At 37.6% G+C, this 25,862-nt stretch overlaps 1 protein-coding gene and 1 non-coding gene across 6 annotated transcripts in view; one reads left to right on the forward strand and one right to left on the reverse strand.

Annotated features, from left to right (window-relative positions):
• Positions 1–25,862, reverse strand: part of Setd3 (SET domain containing 3) — a 397,353-nt gene that overhangs the window by 28,961 nt on the left and 342,530 nt on the right. For all 5 annotated transcript variants that reach the window (XM_090370760.1, XM_090370761.1, XM_090370757.1 and 2 more), the window contains exon 14: positions 17,851–17,933. In XM_090370760.1, the coding sequence (XP_090226886.1) occupies positions 17,851–17,933 (83 nt within the window). The remainder of the gene's footprint in view (positions 1–17,850; positions 17,934–25,862) is intronic.
• TRNAE-UUC (transfer RNA glutamic acid (anticodon UUC)) lies at positions 15,140–15,211 on the forward strand. Its single transcript has one exon. It is a non-coding gene; the product is annotated as a tRNA-Glu (tRNA).

The following is a 25,862-nucleotide window of genomic DNA, read 5'->3' on the forward strand; positions in this document are numbered from 1 at the left end:
GGAGACACAATATCTCCAAAGCTGTTTACTGCTGCCCTTGAGGAAGCTTTCAGAAGATTAGACTGGTTGCAGAAAGGAGTCAACCTAAACAATTTACGATTTGCAGATGACATTGTGGTCATAAGCCACAATCCCAAAGAATTAGAGGAAAATCTTAATCAGTTATGCACAGTTAGTAAGGATTTTGGACTAAAGATGAATATGGCTAAAACAAAAGTAATGATGAAAAGTATGCCACAGAAAGGCAAATAATGATTGAAGTAATTGAAAAGGTGGAGTCATATACTTATCTGGGACAAGTTATTAGCTGTAATAATGATAAATGGCTGGAAGTCAAGAGAAGAATAAATTTTGGATGGATAGCATTCAGGAAATATAATCACATACTGAAGAGCAATATCCCAGTTTATCTGAAACGTATAATAATGAACCAAAGTATACTCCCCACCATGATTTATGGAAGTGAAACTTGGGCACTAACCAAAAGAATGGAAGAGAAGCTGAGAACTACACAGAGAAGAATGGAACTAATTATATTGGGAATCAGACTGTTAGATAAGAATAGAAACACATGGATTAGGCAGCAAACTCAAGTAAAGGATATTCTTATCAAAACTAAAGAACTAAAATGGTCTTGGTGGGCAGGACACATAGCTCGAAGACATGATGACAGATGGACTAAGAAAATAACAGAATGATACCCAAGAGGAGCTAGAAGAAAATCTGGAAGACAAAGGCAGAGATGGATAGATGAAATTCATGAGTTTTTGGGTAGTAAATGGATGGTCAGTGCTCAAAACAGAAGGAACTGGAAAGTTGCTGGAGAGGCCTTCATCCTGCAATGGATTGAAAATGGATGATGATGATGGCATTATACAGTAAATACAACTTAGACTTCAACTAATTACAACTCCAAATGAAAAAAAACCTTTAAGAAATTCATCACTTTATCAGCAACATTTGAATCTAGACCTTCCAAAGTAGTTAACAGGTAGTGAAATCACAAAACTAAGAAAAGTTGCCTAACATTTATTATTCTTACTTCTGCTCAGATATTAATTTGTATTTGGCGAACTCTGCAATCTTAGTGCTCAAGTGACGCAAGTATATATAATAATCAGTTATTAGCATTAGTAGAGGCATATGATGCAAGAAAGCAAGCTTATTCAGCATCAGCCCAAAAAAAAAAAAAAACACAACCACTACTCCCATTTCACCCCTCCATTCGTTCGAAATACCTGTCCAGCTGAGCCTTAAATTTGTTTAGGCTATCAACTTCAACAACAAGTGATGGAAGTCTATTCCACAAACCAACTGCACGCTGGCTAAAGGCAAATTTCCGCACATCTATCCGACATCCATCCTTCCCCAATTTGAATTTATGCCCTCTCAGATGATTATTCTGAGCAAGAGGAAGAATCCCATCGGCATTGAACATGCTCAAGCCATTCAAAGCCTTATACACCTCTTTCAGATCACCTCGCCGATGCCTAGTCTCCAGACTGTAATTTGCAAAACTTAAGCCTTTCTTCGTAAGAGCAACCCTTTGTTCCATTCACTAATCTTGTTGCCCTTCTCTGTACTCGTTCCAGCAGCTCTACATCCTTCTTGAAATGAGGCCTCCAGACCTGTATACAGTACTCAAGGTGTGGCCTGACCAATGCCTTATACAAAGGAATAATCACATTCCTATCCCTGCTAGAAAAATTCCTGTATATCATTGACAAGACACCATGAGCTACTCTTGCAGCTCGTCTGCTCTGCTCAGCGAACTTCATATCTGCCTGCACAATTACCCCCAGGTCCTATTCATTCTCTACCACTGTCAGCGTAGTACCACAGAGTTGATACGTTGATCTGGGGTTACTGTTTCCCATATGTAATACTTTACATTTGTCAATGTTAAACTTCATTTGCCACCTCTCAGCCCATCTGCTCAACCTTTCCAGATCCTGTTGCAGCAGCATAGCATCAGTAGTGTCCTTAACAACCCTGCCAACCTTTGTATCGTCTGCAAACTTGGACATTAAGCTTCACATACCATCATCAATATCATTTATAAATACAGAAAACAACAATGGACCCAACACTGAACCCTGAGGAACTCCAATAATAACATTAGTCCACATTGAGCAGTGTCCATTGATTACCACTGATGTCCATTGATTACTACTCAACCATCCCTTTATCCATAGCAGCAATTTGCCTCCAATGTCACACTGCTCCAATTTGTGCAGCAGTCTTCCATGCGCAACAGTATCAAAAGCCTTTCTAAGATCCAAATATATAATATCAAAGTTATTCCCTGCATCCAGTTCTTTTGTGACTACATCATAGTATCCAATCAAATTGGTCAGACAAGACTTCCCCTTAACAAAACCATGCTGTGTCTGAGCAATAACTGAAATCTTGTCTAGATGATCCTGCAGTGCTTCTTTAACCAGTGCCTCCATTAATTTTCCTGGAACCGAAGTTAAACTTACAGGTCTATGATTACTTGTGTCAGCCTTTGATCCTCCTTTGTGAATTGGGGTTACATTTGCACATCTCCACTCTATGGGTACCTCCCCTGAGTCCAAAGAAGCTCTCATAATTATGGCTAGAGGTTTGCTTACTTCCTTTCCTGCCTCCTTTAATATAACTGGATAGATTCCATCCACCCCGGGTGCCTTTTTTATGTTTATCCTCAACAATTTCTCCTCCACTTTCCTCTCAGTTATTAGAAAATCATCTAGCTCACTGCCAATGTTTACTTCACCTACGACATTCCCCTTCCCGAATAACTCCTCACGTGTGAATGTAGATGCAAAATACTCGTTTAGATTGTTAGCCACCTGAGCAGGACCCTCAACTGTTGAACTATCAACATCCAGTGGACCAATCTGATTCATCCCTTTCTTTCTTGAGTTTAATAGGTAAAGAACTCTTTTCTGTTTTTCTTTGCATCCTTTGCCAAGGATTTCTCATAATCTTCCTTTGCCTGCCTTATCTCCTTTGTGACTTGGTTACAGACCAACTTATATCTATCATAGGCTTCCAAGTCACCCATTAATTTGTATGTATCCCATGCATTTTTCTTCTCTGCCATATGCCTCATTAGTTCATCTGACAACCATTTAGGCCTGAACCTTAGTTCCTTGAATGCTTCCCATTTTGAATTTGCTGTTGGTAACAACATCAGTTGGTCCCACTGTATAGAATTTAAATACTGTCTCAGACCATCATTGTCACCTTTACGAAAGCAAAAACCCTTCCCTTTTCCTCTGATGGTAGTTACCTCCTTGAGTAAATCCCACTTCAGCGCACTGTGATCACTGCCACCTAGTGGTTCCTTTTTCTGCAGATTCTTAATGCATGAAGAATCACTACTCATAATCAGATCAAGAGTATTACTCCCTCTAGTTGCCTCCCGAACATGCTGGCGTAGAAAACAATCATCCAATAAATCCACAAAAGCCTTGCTAGTGTGTGAGTGACCAACCCACAAATTCCAGTCAATATCTGGGAAATTAAAATCCCCCATTATAAGACTCTCTGATTTACTGGCCCATTCTGTTTCTCTGTACAGTATCTTATTATACTCATCAGAGTCATTAGGCCTATAGCACACTCCTACTCTCAATTTTGATTTACCTATGCTTATGTCACACCAAACTGACTCAACACTGCCCTGTCCATCGATGTCGACTGGCTTCACTTCCTTGGATTTTATGTGTTTTTTAACTAATAGCATAACCCCTCCTCCTTTCCTATCCTGTTTATCCTTTCTGTAGACGTTGTACTCCCCAAATTCCAGTTCTGCATTCCTTATATCTGTGTGACACCACGTCTCTGATATCCCAACAATATCTGCCTTTGATGTTTTGAACAATACCTCAAATTCATCAAATTTATTTACTAAACTCCTAGCATTGGTGTACATGCAAGTATACATGCACCTGTTCCTATTCTTTGCTACCCTAACACAACCCATGTGGTTACTTGTACCACAATCACTTCCAGCGCTCTCTGAAATATCCTGCATCTTGTTTTTCAGGCTTCTGCTCATTCCAATAGAAGCAGTGCAAGAATCTCTTTCACCTCTGCCAGTGGCTACTGTTAATCTATTAGTCTTTGTCTTCCCCCAAGCTAGCAGTTTTCCAACACACCTAACACTGCCTCGATAGCATCAGCGAATATTCTTGCACCCTTTCTATTTAAGTGTATCCCATCCCTGTAGAAGCAATCTCTCCTGTTAACAAGTACAGTCCAGGCTGAAAAAATTTTACCCCTTGAGCCTTGCACTATCTTTCCAGGGCCGAATTGATCGACAAGGCTCTCATCATATACTCCCTCCTATCGTGTCTGGGCAGAATTGCAGACACTTTCAAATTCAACCCTACTTCAGGGCTTGAGCTTGGTATTGCTTTTATGATTTGTTTGTAAATTTTGAATGATTGCTTTTAAAACTCATTATTGCTAAAAGTACTAAAATTATTGCCTTTTGAGTAGTTTTCTAAAATAAAAAATAAAAAATCTAATATTTGTTCATTTATAATAACCCAGGTAAGATCATATCCCCTCTCCTCCACACTGCATATAAATGTATGTCAAATATGCTAATTTCACATATTTTGAAACTGAAGTAAACTGCACCTCTCGGAGCAAAATCACCTACTGTATCCTCTTCTGTGGAAATTTTTTTTTTTTTTAAATAAATAATTCATTCTAAATGATATTTTGTTCACCGTAAAGAATGGTGAACAAAATGTAGTTTAGAACAACAAAATCTGCTAATGGCTTATTACAGAGAGTATATATAATTTGATAAAACAGCTATCTGTTCCTCAGGGATTTGTCACAGTGACAAGGCCATTCTACCAGGTATGACAGGCTACGGTTTGTCACCCGAGAGTCTAAAATGCTGATATTCTGGCCCCACTTGCAAGGCAAGTCAAGTGGACCAAATTTCAGTGAAGACTGATCATTCTGCAGCAACCAGATTCTCTGCTTGTACCTTCAGGATGGTTGGACCATCAGTAACTCTGACCCAAAACATGTCACCAGACAATACTACATGGTAAATGACTCATTATTTGATGTAATATCACCACTTTACTTATTGGAGGTTTGAACCATGAACCTCATGTTTAGTCTCCAGAGAAATCTCATATCTTCCACCATGCAATATGAGTGACGTACTCTTGAAATGTAAGGTCAGTATTCCTGAATTTAAGGGTACAACTCTAAGATGGTTTTTGCAGGCCAGCTGCTGCACACTTCACTGGACTGAACCTATTGATAGCTTTCTATGAGATATCGAGATCTGCTAGTGAACAATCTCGCTGCCTCTGTTCTGCCAGCTAGAAACTGGGGGAGGTCAGAGTAGTCTGCATGTGGGAAGTATTGTGGAGGCCATGTTCTGTCGTGGAGCTGGATATATGCCATATCCAAAAATTTCACTAACATAATCCCCCCCCCCAACTTTCACTTTATCTGTTAATTAAACTTCCACATCATACATTTCACAAAAATTCAGAGTTGTTAAAATTAAAGTAACTCTATGTAGAGGGCTGTGGAGCGAGTTATAAAGCTCGTACTGAAGAGAAATTTGAACAACAGGTACAATAAAGAATGTGCTCGCCATTTATTGGAAAAATAAATTAGTTACAAAATTTGTCACTGTATGGCGTGTAACTATCTTAGTTACGATTATGCAAATAATGTAAGTTATTGCCACAGCACCACTACTCTACTGTATAAAAGCAAAGCAGTCTCTTCAAAAGCATATAGTAGATTAAGGCTTTGAAAGGATTGCGCAAGCTAAAAGCTGATGTCATCCTTCTTGTTGGTCAGACTACACATATGAGGGGATACAAATTCATACTGAGGAAGGATGGTGGCAGGTAGATGTGTGGAAATTTTCTCTTGACATTTCTAAGGCTTTTTTAACAGTGTTCAGCTCAAGTCTTCTAAACAAGCTCTCATTTTATGGACTTGTCATCTGTTTTTTTGCAATTGGGTATCTAGTTTTCTCTCCAACTACAGATTGCAGGTGATAGTAGGTGGCTCTTTGTCTTCAAACTTCTTTACAAATGTTTCCCCAAGGTTCATTTACTTTTCCCACTCCTTTCTTCTTGTATGTTGATGAACTTCTTCTGCCGACTGGAAATTCTATCCTTAGTTTTGCTGATGATAGCACTCTACAATCCTCTTTCCAGTTTTCTCGAACTGGAAAGAGGATTGTAGAGTGCACAAATGCTTCAACTTCTCAAATATCCACCACTACTTCCTTAAACGTCAGTCTCCATATAATTCTGCAATGAGGCAAAGAAAACTTCATTAACTTCGATCCTTCTGAAACTGAATCCTGTCTTATTGCTCACAAAAACGTCTACTGCTCCTATGCTGAACAAGATCACATATCTTTATTTATTACTCTGATTTCTCCTCTCTCTTGGCATAAGCACATCACAAATATTGTTTTTTCTGCATAAAGAAAATTGGGTTTTCTTTTTGACTCTTGGTGTTACTTTACTTCTAAACTACTTCTCACACTGTAAAAATCTGAAATCTGCCTTACAATGGAATATTGTTCCTACTTATTGGGTTGGACTTCATGTAATTCCCCCACACTTTTTTTTCTAAATGAATGAGCATCCATTCACTATCCAGCTACAAACTTGTAGAACTTTTTCTTTTTCTTTACTTCTCCATTCTTATTCTGCTTTCTGGAACAAGATTCCTTCAGAAGTATTTCTTTAAAATTACAGTCCACATGGTATTTAATTTTATTCAGTCGAGGCCGCATTTTTAGAAAATGTTGTATTTTTATAACACAAAAAAAGCCAGCAGTATTATCACATACAATTTAAAATGCTTATACAGTAAACCATCGATCTAACAAACTAATAGGGGAGAAGGGGTGTCTGTTAATGCTGAAAGTCCGTTAAATTGAATGTAACCTGGGGGGAGAATTTTTTATTGTTCTTAATATAAAAAAATGCTTTAATACAATATACCATTCTGTACAATATTAAATTATTAAATTATAATAAAGATCTATTGTAAATATAAAATGTTGCAATTTGGCCTTTGATTTACAGATATCAGAAACAGTTTATTTTTTTACACCGGAAATTTCACAATCACGTGCTACTGAGATGCCTTGTTCTAATTTCTGTGCCACATTTAAGTTTACGTGCTTTCTTTTAACTCCTCTATTACTTGATGCCATTTTAAATTGTAAGGATTGCAAAATTATTTAATAAATAAAGTCACAGAAACACTCTGTACACAACCTGACCGCACGATAGTTTGAGGCAGACTGAGACCGAAACAAAGCGAGTCAGTAGACCTGCAGTTTAGTATCCCAAGTCACGTTCAGCTCGCAAGTCACCACCTGCTGTTATCTGTAATCTGGGAAAACAGCTATTTGAACATTTTTCTAAAAAAATAAAAAACAATTTCCTGAATTTGATTATAAAACTAAAAGTTAGGTAATTATCAAAACAATAATGGAAACAGGTAATTATTATTAATTTTTAATTAATAATAACACTGAAGTTTTGTATAACCTAAAAAAAAAATAATATGGTCGAGATTAATATGTACATTACTGTATTATTATTTGTCCGGTCTGTTAAATCCGAAATCCTTTATATCGGGGTCCATTAAATAGAGGGTTTACTGTATTATAATTTGTTTCTAAAACAGCAGCATACTCTCTAAAAAAAAATGAATTTCGATGATGGATTGTGAAGTTTGCGATTTTTATCCATGAAAAGAAAAAAGTACCAGTCTGATTCACAAGTAACGAAGCCTTGTTGCATCATTTACTAGTAGAAAACAATTTCCCATAAGGACTTTCACTTACATGGTCATTTTCATGAATTAATTAATTTCATATGGTGAAAGGATACCTGTTTAGAAAAAAAAAAGTTTGTGTTTGTTACTGTAATGGTACACTTCCCTAAAGTATGTTACTGTAGGGAAGTGTACTTTTATTCTTCCTTTTAAACTTAAAACTTTATATTGTGGCATTTGAAACAGTACCACACAATAAACTACAAGAAAAGCAGTAAGTGTAGTGAAGTTACTGCATTCCACTACAGAGAATTTCATGTAAATCAGAGCCTACAAGTTAATGATAACCATATGACATTATATTAGTATCAGCAATGGCCACATGGTGCAAGGAAGCCTATGGTTTATGCTGCACCAGCCAAAAAAATAAAATAAATAATAATAATAAGAAAATTAAAAAAATAAATAATAATAAGAAAATTAAAAAAATAAATAATAATAAGAGAAAAAGAAATGGACAACCTATGCATTTCCCTCCTCCCTTAGGTAATTATCCAGCTGACTTTTGAATTTCCCAAAGGTGTCAGCCTGTACCACTCATGCAAATAACTTATTCCAGTAATTTATAACTTTCTCTCTAGCTAAAATAAAACTTACTGCAATTCAGTGTAAACAACTTCCCCGGTAACTTGAAATTATGTCCCCTTGTTCTAGAATCATTTATAACCATGAAAATTTCATCCTCATTCATTTTACTTATGCCTCTCGGAGCCTTAAACACCTCAATCAAGTCTCCTCTAAGGTTTCCAAGCTCTGCAACTCACATATTCAAAGTCTTTCCTCATATGGACACCCTTTTGCCAATCTCAGCAGGTGAGTTACCTGCCTTTGGACCCTTTCAAGAAGGGCAAAGTCTTTCTTTAAGTGCAATATCCATACTTGAATGCAGTAGTCCAAGTGTGGTCCAATAGCCTTATATAATGGGATTTTGACATCCTTATCTCTACTAGCAATTGTTCAATAAATCATCGATAGGACACCATGGGCCTTCCTTGCAACCAGTCTACAATGCCCGGAGAATTTGTCACACTGTATTGTAATACCTAAGTCCCTTTCCTCCACTACTGACTTTAGTTCAACTCTGCCAGTATAAGTTATTTTGGGGTTACTGTTCCCCAGTGCTGGATTAAAGCATAGCTGCCATTTTTCTGACCATCCCTGAAGTCTATCTAGGTCATTCTGAAGAAGCTCTGCTTGGCAGCAATCATTAACTACTCTGCCAATTTTTACATCATCTACAAATTTAGACATCATACCCTCTATCCTTTTATTGATGTCATTTATGAAAATCAGAAACAACAGTGGTCCTAATACTGATCCTTGAGGAACCCCACTTCTTACATCAACCCAATCTGAGGAATAACCATTTATTACAACCCTCTGTCTCCTGCACTGAAGCCATCTAGCTATCCGTGGAAGGATTTTTCCTGTGATTCCAACCTATTCCAGCTTATAAAGTAACTGTTCATATGAGATTGAGTCAAATGCTTTGCTGAAATCCAAATAAACAATGTAGAAATTATTCCCTAAATCCAGCTCTTGAGTGACTCTGTCAAAATAGCTAACTAGATTAATTAAACATAATTTTCCCTTTACAAAACCATGCTGAGTATCCTTCAGAATTCCACTTCTGTCCAAGTGATCCTGAATTCCTCCCTTGATCATAGTCTCCATGATTTTCCCTACTACCAAAGTTACACTAACACTCTTAGAACCTCCCTTATGTACTGGAGATACACTGGCACTTTTTCAAACCAACATAATCACTCCTGAGATGAGTGATGCTCTCATAATTAACCCCCAATGGTTCAATGCACTCACTTGCTGCCTCCTTTAAGATGATAGGGCAAATTCCATCAAACTCAGGAGCCTTACTGGCCTGTAGGCTCGAAGGTTTTTACATTAAACAAACATGTGAAATTTCAACATCATTAATTACGTTTTTTTTTTTTTCAACTTCACTCCCATAATTTCACATTGACGTAAAGGGCTTTTCTTCTGTAAATATCGATAATATTTACAGAAGTATAATAATAATATTAAGAAGATATGTAAGTGAGAAGCATTGGTAACAGCAAATGATGCAAGAAGGCAAGCTTTTATAGCATCATCTTAAAAAAAAAAAACCTTCCCACATTAATCTGTTCATACCTTTAAAGTGTTTATCTAATTCTTCCTTGAATTTATTCAAGCTATCCACTTTCACAACAGATGAAAGTTTATTCCAACAATTAATCAGGCACTGGCTGAAGGTAAACTTCTGCACATCTATTTTGCAACCATTCTTCCACAATTTGAATTGGTGCTCTTCATGTGCTTAGTCTTAGCAAGACAGGTCTTTAATTTTATGTTACCTTGAGTGTAGTGCCACACACATGGTACTTTAATCTGGGATTACTGCTACTCATACGCAGTATCCTGCCTTTGTCAATTTAAACTTCAATTGCCATCTCTCAGCCATCTGCCTAATTTTTTTAGATTTTATTGCAATAGCATACCTTGATTACTGTCATTAACCATCATGCCAACCTTCGTATTATCTGTAAAGAGTAGGAGACCGGCAGAATTACTTAACAAGTACTGGTCACTGTTGAACAAAAGCCGAGAATTAGGGTTGAATTTGAAAGTGTCTGCAATTCTGCCCAGACACGATAGGAGGGAGTATATGATGAAAGCCTTGTCGGTCAATTTGGCCCTGGAAAGATTTTGCAAGGCTCAAGGGGTAGAATTTTTTTCAGCCTGGACTGTACTTGTTAACAGGAGAGATTGCTTCTACAGGGATGGGATACACTTAAATAGAAAGGGTGCAAGAATATTTGCTGATGCTATCGAGGCAGTGTTAGGTGGGTTGGAAAACTGCTAGCTTGGGGGAAGACAAAGACTAATAGATTAACAGTAGCCACTGGCAGAGGTGAAAGAGATTCTTGCACTGCTTCTATTAGAATGAGCAGAAGCCTGAAACACAAGATGCATGATATTTCAGAGACTGCTGGGAGCCATTGCGGTACAAGTAAACACATGGGTTGTGTTAGGGTAGCTAAGAATAGAAACAGGTGCAGGTATACTTGTGTGTACACCAATGCTAGGAGTTTAGTAAATAAATTTGATGAATTTGAGGTATTGCTCAAAACATCAAAGGCAGATATTGTTGGGATATCAGAGACGTGGTGTCACACAGATATAAGGGATGCAGAACTGGAATTTGGGGAGTACAACGTCTACAGAAAGGATAGACAGGATAGGAAGGGGGGAGGGGTTATGCTATTAGTTAAGAAACACATAAAAACCAAGGAAGTGAAGCCAGTCGACTTCACTGGACAGTGCAGTGTTGAGTCAGTTTGGTGTGACATAAGCATTGGGAGATCAAAATTGAGAGTAGGAGTGTGCTATAGGCCTAATGACTCTGATGAGTATAATAAGAAACTGTACAGGGAAATAGAGTGGGCCAGTAAATCAGAGAGTCTTATAATGGGAGATTTTAATTTCCCAGATATTGACTGGAATTTGGGGGCTGGTCACTCACACACTAGCAGGGCTTTTGTGGATTTATTGGATGATTGTTTTCTACATCAGCATGTTCGGGAGGCAACTAGAGGGAATAATACTCTTGATTTGATTATCAGCAGTGATTCTTCATGCATTAAGAATCTGCAGATAAATGAACCACTAGGTGGCAGTGATCACAGTGTGCTGAAGTGGGATTTACTCAAAGAGGTAACTACCATTAGGGGTAAAGGGAAGGGATATTGCTTCCGTAAAGGCGACTACGATGGACTGAGACAGTATTTAAATTCTATATAGTGGGACCAACTGATGATGTTACCAACAGCAAATTCAAAATGGGAAGCATTCAAAGAACTTATCTTGGAAGCTACTAGGCTTTACATACCAACTAAGAAATATTGTTCAAGGTTTAGGCCAAAATGGATGTCAGATGAACTAATGAGGCATATGGCAGAGAAGAAAAATGCATGGGATACTTACAAATTGACACATGACACAGAAGCCTATGATAGATACAAGTTGATATGCAACCAAGTTACAAAGGAGGTTAGGCAGGTGAAGGCAGATTACGAGAAATCCTTTGCAAGGGATGCAAAGAAAAACAGCAAAGAGTTCTTTACTTATGTAAACTCTAGAAGGAAGGGGATGAATCAGATTGGTCCACTTGATATTGATGGGTCAACTGTTGATGATCCTGCTCAGGTAGCTAACAAACTAAATGAATATTTTGCATCGACATTCACACATGAGGAGTTATTCAGCGAGGGGAATGCCAGAGGTGTATTCAACTCTAGCAGTAAGCTATAGAATCTTGAAATAACTGGGAGTAAAGTAGAGGAGAAACTGTTGAAGATAAACACAAGAAAGGCACCCGGGGTGGATGGGATCTATCCAGTTATATTAAAGGAAGCAGAAAAGGAAGTAAGCAAACCCTTAGCCATAATTATGAGAGCTTCCTTGGACTCAGGGGAGGTACCCATAGACTGGAAATGTGCAAATGTGACCCCAATTCACAAAGGAGGATCAAAGGCTGACACAAGTAATTATAGACCTGTGAGCTTATCTTCTGTTCCAGGAAAATTAATGGAGGCACTGGTTAAAGAAGCACTGCAGGATCATTTAGACAAGACTTCAGTTATAGCTCGGACACAGCATGGCTTTGTTAAGGGGAAGTCTTGCCTGACCAATTTGATTGGATACTATGATGCACTCACAAAAGAACTGGATGCAGGGAATAGCTTTGATATTATATACTTGGATCTTAGAAAGGCTTTTGATACTGTTGCACATGGAAGACTGCTACACAAATTGGAGCAGTGTGACATTGGAGGCAAATTGCTGCTATGGATAAAGGGGTGGTTGAGGGGGAGAAGACAGAGAGTGGTAATCAATGGACACTGCTCATCGTGGACTAATGTTATTAGTGGAGTCCCTCAGGTCTCAATGTTGGGTCCATTATTGTTTTCTGTATTTATAAATGATATTGATGATGGTATATAAAGCTTAATGTCCAAGTTTGCAGATGATACAAAGGTTGGCAGGGTTGTCAAGGACACTACTGACACTATGCTGCTGCAACAGGATCTGGAAAGGTTGAGCAGATGGGCTGAGAGGTGGCAAATGAAGTTTAACATTGACAAATGTAAAGTACTACACATGGGAAACAGCAACCCCAGAGCAACGTATCAACTCTGTGGTACTACACTGACAGTGGTAGAGAATGAAAGGGACTTGGGGGTGGTTGTGCAGGCAGATATGAAGTTCTCTGAGCAGTGCAGACAGGCAGCAAGAGTAGCTCATGGAGTATTGTCAATGATATACAGGAATTTTTCCAGCAGGGATAAGGAGGTGATTATTCCCTTGTATAAGGCAATGGTCAGGCCACACCTAGAGTACTGTATACAGGTCTGGAGGCCTCATTTCAAGAAGGATGTAGAGCTGCTGGAACGAGTACAGAGAAGGGCAACAAGGTTAGTGAATGGAACAAAGGGGTGCTCTTACGAAGAAAGGCTTAAGTTTTGCAAATTATAGTGTCTGGAGACTAGGCACTAGCGAGGTGATCTGATAGAGGTGTATAAAGCCTTGAATGGTTTGAGCATGCTCAATGCTGAAGGGATTCTTCCTCTAGCTCAGAATAATCACCTGAGAGGGCATAAATTCAAATTGAGGAAAGACAGATGTAGGATAGACGTGCGGAAATTTGCCTTTAGCCAGCGGGTGGTTGGTTGGTGGAACAGACTTCCAGGCGCCTCCGTAGCCAGGTGGGAAGGAGCAGCAGTGCGTAGCACACCCTTCTTGATTAGACCGGGGTTCGAGCCCGTCACCACCAAATACGGAACATGCGGAAAGGTCAGGGAATGACCACCGCACCGGAGCAATATGGCCTTAGTTGCTAATGCTCCTAAAAAACCAAATAACAACAACAACAACAACAACAGACTTCCATCCCTTGTAGTGGAGGTTGATAGCCTAAATAAGTTTAAGGCTCAGCTGGACAGGTATTTTGAACGAACAGAGGGGTGAAGTGGTTTTTTTTGTTTTTTTTTTTGGCTGATGCTGCATAAGCTTGCTTTCTTGCATCAAATGCCTCTACTAATGCTAAATGCTAATGCTAAACTCAGACATTATTAAGCCTAATTACCTTCACTAATGACATTAATGAATACAGAACAAAAAAAAATCCCCAATTCATAAATAATTATAGGCCTAATAAGTCTATAATTATTTGTGAATTGGGGATACATTTGCATATCTCCAGTCCATAGCGACCTCCCATGAGTTCAAAGATGCTCTCATAATTAAAGCTAAGGGTTTGCTACCTCCTTTGCTATCTCCCTTAATATAATTGCTTAGATTCCATCCACTCCAGTTCCTTTCTTATGTTTAACTTCCGCTTTCCTCTCAGTTATCACAAAATAATTTCATGCCTTGTAAGCCTGTGTGACTTAATTACAGACTAGTTTATATCTACCATAAGCATCTATATCACCTGATAGTTTATATGCATCCCATACATTTTTCTTCTCTGCCATAAGTCTCATCAGTTTGTCTGACATCCTGGAACAGCATTTCTTATTTAGCATGAAAAGCCTAGTAGCATCTGATTATTTCACTGAAATGTTTCCCCATTAATCCCACTATAGAATTTATAAACTGTCTGAGAGCACTGCTGTCACCTTTCTAAAAGCTAAAGCTCTTCCCTTTACCCTTGATCATAGTTACATCTTTAAACAAATTCCACTTGAATACACTGTGATAACTACTACCTATTCTGCATATTCTTAATGCATGAAGAATCACTATTGACAATCAGATCAAAGGTAGTGCTCTCTCTCTCTCTCTTGTTGTATCTAATTATATAGATTAACTGATCTTGTCTATTTAGAGTGCTGTACTGAACATAAATTTCCCTGTAAACAGTATCTCGTTTAACATATGTCAATAATGTGTATGCATTGGAATTCTATAAGAAATTACAATTTCATTTTTTAAATACAGTATATATTTTTTGTTAAAGTTCAACACTGTTTGTAAAGAATTATGTATATTTCAGAAAGGATACATGAAATGTAGGTATATATTGGACTAGACAAGACTGCAGTAATAATTCAGACACAGCATGGGTTTGTTAAGGGGATGTCTTGTCTGACTAATTTGATTGGATATTATGATATGGTCACAAAGGAACTGGATGCAAAAAATAAATTAATTTTGATATTATATACTTGAATTTCAGGAAAGCTTTTGATACTGTTGCAAATGTAAGACTACTGTACAAATTGGAGCAGTATCCCATGTGGTCTAGTGGTTAGGATACCTGGCTTTCACCCAGAAGGCCCGAGTTCGATTCCCGGCATGGGAATACTTCTATTTAACACCGGGGCTCACATCTGGTGTCAAGGACACTACTGACACTATGCTGCTGCAACAGGATCTGGAAAGGTTGGGCTTGGCACACCCAGGGTCCTGAGCTGGATATCATCATCCTTCTTTTTCTTGGTGATTCCCTTCTACTTCTCTCTCTCTCTCTCTCTCTCTCTCTCTCTCTCTCTCTCTCTCTCTCTCTCTCAGGGTAACTTGGGATTTTTTTTTTTTTTTTGCTGGTGCAGCATAAGCCTCAGGTTTCCTTGCACCATATAGCAAATAATAATAAAAATAATAATAATGGCATTAAGGGCAAGTTTAACAAATAGATAAAAGGGCGGTTGAGTGGGAAAAGACGGTGGTAATTAATGGATGCTGCTCTTTGTGGACTAATGTTATTAGTGGAGTCCCCCAGTGTTCGATGTTGGGCCCATGGTTGTTTTGTATATTTATCAATGATATTGATGAAGTATATCAGGCTTAATGTCCAAGTTTGCAGATGATACAAAGGTTGGCAGGGTTATGTTGCAGTATGCTACAGCAATGTAATCTAGAAATTTGGGCAGATGGGTTAAGTGGCAACTGAAGTTTAACATTGAAGTTTAACCAGTCCCCCAGAAAAATGTACCAACTGTGGTACTACACTCAAGAAAGTGGAGAATGAAAAAGACCTGGGGGTTATTGTGCAGTCAGATGCGAAATTTTCTGAGCATTGCAGACAGGCTGCCAGAGCAGGTCATGGGGTGTTGTCAATGATATACTGGAATTTTGCTAGTAGGGAAAAGGAGGTGATTATCCCCTTGTATAAGGCAATGGTCAAGCCACACCTTGAGTACTGCGTGCAGGTCTGGAAGGATGGGAAGAAGGACTCTACATCCTTCTAAAATGAGGCCTCATTTTAGGACTCTACATCCTTCTAAAATGAGGCCTCATTTTAGAAGGATGTAGAGTTGCTAGAATGAGTACAGAAAAGGGCAACAAGAGTGGTGAGGGGAATGAAGGGGTCCTCTTACCAAGAAAACCTAAGTCCTGCAAATTTCAGCATCCAGAGACTAGGCACCTGCAAAGTACCTAGAATTGACTTTTTGAAATAAAATAGTAATTATGAAAATAAATATTTGCTAAAGGACCTATTATTTAAAAGTAAATTTATATGATTACGTTATTGGACTTTTTAAAAGTTCAACACTCTCTCTCTCTCTCTCTCACTCAGAATTTCTACCCAATAATGTTTACTGCATTGAAGAAAGTTAAGATCTTTATGGAAAACTGTAAGCAGATCCAGGAAATGCTTGAGATGACTGTGAGCCACATGTAGCTCATAAGCTACATGTTCACAGCCTTCCGGCAATTCCATATCCCTTCCACCATTATCTATCCTAAGTTTTTTTATTTCACCATTATCTATCCTCATTATCTATCTACCCACACCCTTTTCTCTCGGTATTATGGATCGTATACAGTGGATTCCGGTTATTTGGGACAAATTTTAAAGAACAGAACCTAATGGATCGTATACAGTGGATTCCGGTTATTTGGGACAAATTTTAAAGAACAGAACCTAATCGAGAAAATAGCCAGGGTTTTCTTCGCTTAATTGGGATAATATGCCATTTAATTGGGACAGGAGACCGCAGCACTTGAGATTACCCTACGATTGTCTCCGACCATACCAGGTGGTCTGGTCGGATTTATGGAGATAACAACCATAAAAAAGTTAGCAGTTTCCAGTTTATTGGGCTATTTTGTTAATGAATTTTTGTTTATAAATGGAAAGTAAACTCGATTGTATTGACTCTGCGATAATAACCGACACCTGGAATTCTGTAGGTTTTTACATTATTATAATGAAATGTGTTTCCCTTTCCGTGAAATCTTCAATCATATAAAAAACAAAAATAAATTTTCAGAATCTTCTCTTCATTCCTATTTTTTAAGCTTTGTAACTTGTTACTCCATTCTCACTTGCACGTATCGTGTTAGTTGCAATTTGTGCGTGCCATGTTCTTTGTTATTGATTGTTAATTTTTATTTTGCTAACCTGTGGAAAATATTCTTCTGATTTTCATGTATCATTTAATTTTTTAATTGGCAAAGTAATAAAGTTTGTGCTTAATATATCTTTACTTTTATAGCCTGTATGTGGAAAATATTCCTCCTATTTTGGCTTATTAGAATCACTGTGTAATAGAATTAAAATTCAATTCACAAATGCGATCACAATGAGTGGCGCTTACTACACATTGCATGGTGAATGTACTGTACTGTGGTGAGTTCATCATAACATGATTTGATCATACAGAGAATCAATTGTAAAGCAGGGTCCACTGTATTTTTAACTATTTATGTGAATACAGTTAAATTGGAATTAGTTAAATAGAAAATAGTTAATTTAAATCACCTAATTGGGGCAGCTGCTTAATTGGGCCAAAATGCACTATCCCGACATGTCCCAAATAACTAGTATTTGTATTTCTATAAGAAAATCATATTATAGTGAATTACCTACTGAAACAAAATCGATCAGAAAACCAGGACAAATCATATTTTTTCTAATACTGTACTCAGATATTTGTGTTTTGGTGTTTGCTAACTGTTGGATATCATTGTAATTTCTCTTCATAGATATTAACTCACCTTGATTCATTACTAATACTTGAAGAAACCCCAATAAAGAGCTGTCAATTGGTTTCTCACTTTTTTGAATTAGAAAAGTATTCCTTAAAAAAATAAAGTTCAAAATTAGGTAATTTATTATAAGAGATCAAGTAATATTAACTATAAAAATATTAATGGATTCATCCCCTAAAGTAAGTCTTTTTTTGTTTCATGCATGCATACTTTTATGTAGGAAGCTCACTAGAGAGCTGTCTACCTGAATGTTATATAGTTGAGCTGGAATCAAATAAGCTATATTCTATGCATGTTGAAATTAGTGACTATTTGTTAATTGGTGATAATATTTTTTGATGAAAAAGAATATTTCTAAGACAACTAATGATAGGAGCCAAAATTTTTAGAGCTAGTCTACTGCTTAATATATAATCACATAATATTATGGTCCAAGCAATCAAAATGAGAGAAAATAAATCAATTAAAGTTGACCCTAAAGTTGTAAAACTTATAGATGCAAGAATTCAAATAATTAAGCAATAATAATAACAATGCAAGGCTTTAGATATCTTAAAATACCATGTAAATGGACTAATAATAAAATAGCAAATGCTTAAAAAAGTGGTATTCACCTTGAATAAATCTGCATGGTTTAATTAAAAAGGGTTAGTTAATATTTAGGATGAATAGTTGAGTTAAAAAGACTAAGGGAGGGACGAAAAAAAATAAAGTGTTATCTCGGAAATTAGAATAAGCGCAAGGAAGCAGGTGTGTACACATCTAATCCTTGGTTGTCATTAAAGTAGGGAAAAATAGTTGAAATTAAATAAATAATGTAGTGGGCCAATAGTCATTACGGGGACTTTCATTGGATTACAACATCTTCATTTGGCAATTGAGTGGGTAGAGAATGCGTGCGATATTTAAGAAATTATTTATACTCTTGTGATGCACTTTTTGAAATGCGGTAACCTCAACTGAGAGAGGTTCCAAATCGGTGAAAGGTTGAAGGGAAGTTTAGTGTTTAAGACTTTAAGATTGAAATGGTGTCAATACCACTCAATGGCTAGTGCTTCATATTGAAGAATCCTATAGCTGGATTTGAGTTTAATAATAGAAATGGCAGAATCGATGAGAAGGGTGTGGTCATGGGTTTTAGCGTGAGTTGTGAGTTCTGTAACGGTTTGTTAGTCGTAAGACTGTAGTGGTGATAGTATGCACGGGTATTAGAGGTTTTGGATGAGCCATATTATATTATTAAGATCGCTGATAGGATATTTATGTGTGTCTTTGTAAGAGCTGAAGAAAGATCAGAGTTTATTGTAAGCAGAAAAAACAAGAGAGATAGTATCATTGAATATACGCCGGAACTGTCCTACTAGTTCACTATGATAGGAGAGGACTATGCGGATGTTGGTATTATTGTTATGTGTGATCAGGTTATTAATTTTATTTTTGGCGATGGCAATTGTATGTAAGATAAGTTGATGGGGGTAACCTCTGGCTATGAATTTATCAGTGAGATATTGGATTTCGTTGTATAGGTCATTTTGTGAAGAGCTAAATTTTAGAGCGTTGTAGATTTGGTCGTATAAGATGGCTTTTTTAGTGTTAAGGGGGTGATGTGAAGCGAAATGTAAGTATTTGCCAGTATGTGTGTTTTTCCTGAAAATTTTTGTACTTAGTTTTGTGCCTGTTATGTAGATGGTGAGGTTGAGAAAATTGATCTGGTTGTTTAGTCCAATTTCAAGGGTAAATTTAAGCCTGTCATGTACAGAATTAAGTTTGGAAAAGAGATTGTCGATGCTAGGTCTATTGCCTATTACAAGGATGTCGTCAGCATAGCGGATGTATAATTTTAATTCAGAGGGAAAGGGGTGTAGAATTTGGGTCTCCATGGTTGCTAGGTAAATTTCGGACAAGGGGGCCGAGATACCTAAGCCCATCGGTAAGCCAAATATTTGTTGAAAAATTTTGTTATTAAATCTGAACTATCGGGCATCTAATAAAAGTGTAGTGAGTTCAAGGATGTGGTCTATGGAGAGAGAGGTGTGTTCTGTTAAAGTGTCATCGGCTGCTAGAAACTCACGTTTCACGGTGAATGATATAGAGGGATGTGACATCAAAGGACACTACAAAATATGGCTCATCCAAAACCTCTAATACCCATGCATACTACCACCATTACAGTCTTATGACTAACCAAACCGTTACACAACTCACGCTCAAACCCATAACCACACTCCTCTCATCGATTCTGCCATTTCTATTATTAAACTCAAATCCAGCTATAGGGTTCTTCAATACGAAGCACTAGCCATTGAGTGGTATCGACACCATTCCAATTTTAAAGTCTTAAACACTAACCTTCCCTTCAACCTTTCACCGATTTCAAACCTCTCGCGGTTGAGATTACCGCATGTCAAAAAGTGCATCACGAGAGTATAAATAATTTCTTAAATATCGCGTGCGTTCTCTACCCACTCGATTGCCAACTGAAGACCCCGTAATGACTATTGGCCCACTACATTATTTAATTTCAACTATTTTTCCCTACTTTAATGACAACCAAGGATTAGATGTGTACACACCTGCTTCCTTGCGCTTATTCTAATTTCCGAAATAACACTATTTTTTTTCGTCCCTCCCTTAGTCTTTTTAACTCAACTATTCATCCTAAATATTAACCAACCCTTTTTAATTAAACCATGCAGATTTATTTAAGGTGAGTACCACTTTTTTAAGCATTTGCTATTTTATTATTAGTAATAATAATAAGTAATTTAAGATAACAGAAGAAATAAAAGAAAATACACTATCTAGAGAATGTGAAATGTGATTGGGTTGATAAAGAACACTTTGTCATATGGATTAAAACTATAACCTTTAATATACTAAAACATATATTGGACAAAAGCGACAGATTTCCTAAATATTATTTTATACAACACTGGTCAACATGTACGATGTTATGAAAACAAAAATACCAATCTTGACTAATTTCATGCTGCTGAACACAAAAATCACATTAAAATTTGTTGACTGGCTCTTGTTTTTGAATTACAGTTGGGGTCTCATATTAGCAAAGCTGAGTGGTCAGGAGTGGGAGTGCAGTAGCACATGCTACTGCACTCCTGGTTCAAGCCCCTGACTGCTAAATACGGTCAATCTGCCAACCCACACTGGGCCAGCGTGGCGGATTATGGTCCATTTCCCTCAACGTGAATTGTTGAGGAGGCTTCCATCCTGCAGTGGGTTCATAATGGCTGCAGTTTACCTTTTTTTGTTATTAGCGAGTTACTCACATTATCAACTATGGCTCTTGGCAAATATCACCACACTCTTTCACTCACTTGCTTGGCAACTGGTGCCTCTCTCTCTCTCTCTGCATCACATGATAAGTTGTTGCCCCAAATGCATCTTCAACTCTGTTGCAGTAATCCTCGAATACAGCTAGGTACTGGGTGATTTGTTCTCAATTATCAGTTGTTCTCTGTGAGATTCCTACTTTTTGTGTAGTATTTGCAAAGTAAGATTAATATGCCCCATAATTATTAAGCTGGATGACTTCTGTTACATGTGGAGAAGTCACGTAAGCTTCAAGAAAGCATCTCTTAACTCAAGCCATAAAGAAGTCCTACCTCTTTTACTTTGGGTGTAAAGTAAGTGACCAGGACAAGAACTTGGCTCTGCACAAGCTCCACTACCTGTTCATCAAAACTCAGTGTGTGGATGAACTGAAAGGGACATTTTATGTCTTTTGCAGTGCCCACGATATGGAGGGTGCCAACTAATCACTGAGATGACCGTTACTTCCCTATTAGAAAAGAGATGACAATGAAGAAAAAGTGGAGAGTGACTAATCCAAATATACCATCTGTGTAATTCGTCCCATGCCTCACGGTGAAGTATTACCTATTCCTGAACCACCCGACATTTTTCTGTACACTCTGATGAAGATAAAGACACTGATGAACATCAACTTCATATACACAAAGTATAGCAGCCATCTATATCAAGGGATCCACCATTTTGTCCAAACCTTTATCCTTCTGAACCACATAAGATCACAGAAAGTGAGCTTAATGATCTCATCAGGGATCTCGAATTGCCAAAGCTTTTGGGCAATTTGAGACAGCACTTTTGGCCTCAAGGCTACAACTGGAATCTTCTAGATTATTCTGTGAAAGTGGCATTTCGTACTCGAAATAAAGACTACAATAAATTCTATCAAACAGAGGGTGAACTCACTGTTTGTAATGATGTTGATGGTCTAATGGCAACAGTAAACATGAGGCACATTCCCGAAGAATAGACTATTTATAGATGCTTCTAAGGTTAGCCTTAAGGATGTGTTATTACACAATGGAAATATGCTGCCTTCAATACCTCTTGCATATGCCATCCACAAAAAAGGAAACATGCAAACATGGAGAATAGAACATCCTCTTAGGTGTACACTATCAGAAGTATGAGTGGTAGATATGTGGTTATTTAAAGGTAATCGCCATTTTATTTGTACTACAAAAGAGTTACACTAAGTATTGTTGCCTTCTCTGCAAGTGGGAATACCTGTGGGATAGTCATGCCACAGGTATGCACTACGAGAAGAGGAGTTGGCCTCAATGAAAATCATTACACCTGGAATGAAGAATGTAGCATTTGAACCTCTGGTAGATCCAAATAAAGTTTTGCTTTCACCACTCCAAATCAACCTGGGGCTCATGGCAAAAGGTCCCGTGTTTGATACAGGTATGTTCGTAGTTACATCTTACTGCCATATAAATAAAAAATACCTTGTGTAAATATAAAAAACCATTTTTTTTGAAAGCAGGAGCCAATCTGCCATTTTAAGCACTATTTCCATGTTTAGTACACCAAAATCTAGAAAGTAAACTTACCTTCATGCCCGCAACAAGATATGACCCAAACTTTGTTGTTCGGTGTAATATTTAGTATAAAATAGTATTTAATGTAAACAGTATTCTGATAAACTTATGTTTATAACCATTAGAAAATTAAATATTAAGATACCAAGCCCTTCCAGGCTTGGTGCAATTTTTGAGTCTGTCCCTATTTGCCTACACCAAGAGTGGAAGGGACCACATAAGCTACTATTTCAGAACTTCTTTTGCTTTATCCATTACAAGAATATCTGTAAAGCCAAGTTGAAACATGTATTCATTAATCTCCAAATTGTTATAGCATTTAATTTAATTTTTACTCAACCTAATTCAGTACTTTGTAATATGATAGCAAGCAATAACATAATAAAGCAATAATTGTTATAAAGATCACAAGCTTATCAGATCACTTGTATTTTAGTATAGGTTCATCAAGAAAGGATACATGTAGCAGTTTTTGAATGCCTGTAGTTTTTTATGAATTTGGCTGGAGATTTTGGTCATTATATACATAAGACATGGGAATTTTTTTTACCAGTTATGCACCCTAGTTATGGGAAAATTCTGTTAGCAAGACACTCATAGCATTGCAGGGTCCGAAATGCCTTCGTCATGCGGTAGAGGATGTTGAACGGGAGGTCGCATGAACAGCGATCTCGCTGGAAGTCAGCATTTGCGAACCGCTTCTGTTGAAGAAACCAAGTAGCAAAAGTCCTCCGGAGTGGATAATCCACAGGCTCCAATGATTGGAAACGCTGCAGATGGTATGAACACATTCGGTTTGTTGACCGTATCCTCCATACAGTAGATTGGGAAATACCCAATCGTTGGCCTATCGCTCAAGTACTCGTACTCGGATTGCCTTCTGCAAGACGTAGGACATTCTCCTCATTGTCTGGCGTCCTCGTCGTTCGCTCTCGATTCATGATACCTCTCGTGAAACAACCAGTCTCACGTAACCTTCTGTGCACACGTGCGAAAATCGTATGATGAGGAGCACGCCTGTGCAGGAAACGTTCCTGGTACAAGCGCAGAGCGGCGCGCCCATTACAGTCCGCAGCTCCATACGCGAGGTGCATGTCTGCCAGTTCAACGTTTGAATACTCGTCCATCCTACTGCCTCGGGAACCAGTTCGCAAATGCTGACTTCCAGCGGGATCGCTGTTCACGCGACCTCCCATTCAACGTCCTCTACCGCATGACGAAGGCATTTCGGACCCTGCAATGCTATGAATAGAAGTAATAGGTACGGGAGTTGAAATAAGAGGAATATATAAAGGAATAGAGACATGGGTTACTACTATGTAGAGTAGAAGGCACCCAACAAATATAAATAAATATATAAAAAATAGGAGGTTATGCTTTTAGTGTGGAGAGAAAACAGCAGGTAGTGTAATCAACCAACGGGTTAGATAACATTGAAAGGCAGTCATAAAATAACACAATTCGAACCTGCAACACAAAAAGTCAAAATTATTATATTATAATAATTTTGTATTTCAGATGGCTTTAACGTCGTTAATGAGGGCCAGTCATCAAAATCAATCAAAATGCAGCAAAACGTAAGCCCTCTGTTTCTAACATAAAATATACATAGCACGTGGTAAAAATATACCTGGTTTTTAGTTTATTGTTAATGTTTGGAAGTCAGGTTAATCGTAATGTTAATGTAGATATCATGGCTGACTCGACAGAAGCAGAGAAATGATAGATAATAAGAAATATAGATAGTAAAAATATATAGGTAGTAAAAAATTCTAAAAATCATTGAAAGTTGAAATCACAAGATGGAGCAGACGGTCAGGAATCGTACTTACTGTTTCTGCAAGCCAGAGAAGTGGGGACGGTCATCCGGGAGAGAAAGAATGCTACATGCTTGTTTCAATGATTATATGGTATGTAGAAGCGACCTCAGGCGTTGGAAATGCAGTAAGATGTACAGGGTTGATGGAGGGATTAAACACTAGACCATGCATCCCAGGATAGGGGAGAAGGCATAACGTACAAAATAGCTTGAAAAAGATGCTGAATTTTGTATGAGGCGAAGTTGGTATGTATAGCAGTAAAATTAGCATCTTGATATTGCTTTCGAAACCTAATCATGCAAAAGAAATAAAAGATAGGGATTCAGAAAAGTAAAAAGGAGTGTGAGGATGAGAGGAAATAGTAGTGCTCGGGTAGTCCGGGGTCGCTAGCCCGTTCCTGTAGTAGGACCCTGAACATAATTTCTGGGACTGTCTTATGTTTTTAAGTCAATAATGTTAATAATGGTGGAGGTAGACCATTATATTACCATTCATGATGAAAATATAATTACATACAATGACAATAAAAATAGTAAAAATTAGTGAAAATATATACTCCTATGATAACCAATCGGTGGGAACAGGCTTTCCAGACCTTGAGACACCAAAAAGGTTAAGGGGTATTGCCTATACATTATTTACACAGCCTGGATGTAGAGTATGTCGTTATGCTAATATATTTGTCATATCTAGGAGTTGGTTAATTATAATTTAAGATTTGGAATGCTTTGTTGAAGTGGTAGTTGAAGTTAGGCTGTCGGAAACTGATTGTCCAACAGCTTGTTATATAGGGTTATTATATTGTACTTTATCAGCCAGTTACTGTTACATATGTTAATAATTCTGCTGCATTGTGAAAGAGTAATGTTTGCATGTACTTTTTTCGAGATATTGCAGTGCCAGTGTGTATAGTTGACAACACTGAAATCGAAGGAGTCTCTTTTATTGTAGATGTTGATGGATGTTTGTGAGCCATTAATATTAATATTCAGATCTGGGTAATTTGCTGTATGGTTGTTGTCATTGGTTTTTTCCAGAGTCAGTTCTGGAGGATAAATGTTGGCAAACTGTTGTATGAAGTTGGTACAATTTATTACCAGTAAGCCATCAGTGTATCTGAACATTGATAGTTCAGTTGGTAATGCAGTTTCAGCATAGTATAGATAAAGGTTAGCCAGGACACAGCTGGCTGGACTACCCATTGGTGTTCCTTTGGTCTGTAGGTAGATGGTTCTTCCATCAGTAATATAGTTGTTTGCAATGCATAGGTTGGTTAAGCTGTTCCAAAATGTTGGTTTACAGTTTATCATGTGACTATAGTTATTGT

This window comes from Mastigoproctus giganteus, chromosome 3 (assembly GCF_048544385.1).
Source record: "Mastigoproctus giganteus isolate SK-2022 chromosome 3, ASM4854438v1, whole genome shotgun sequence".
In the NCBI taxonomy this organism is placed as follows: Eukaryota; Metazoa; Arthropoda; class Arachnida; order Uropygi; family Thelyphonidae; genus Mastigoproctus; species Mastigoproctus giganteus.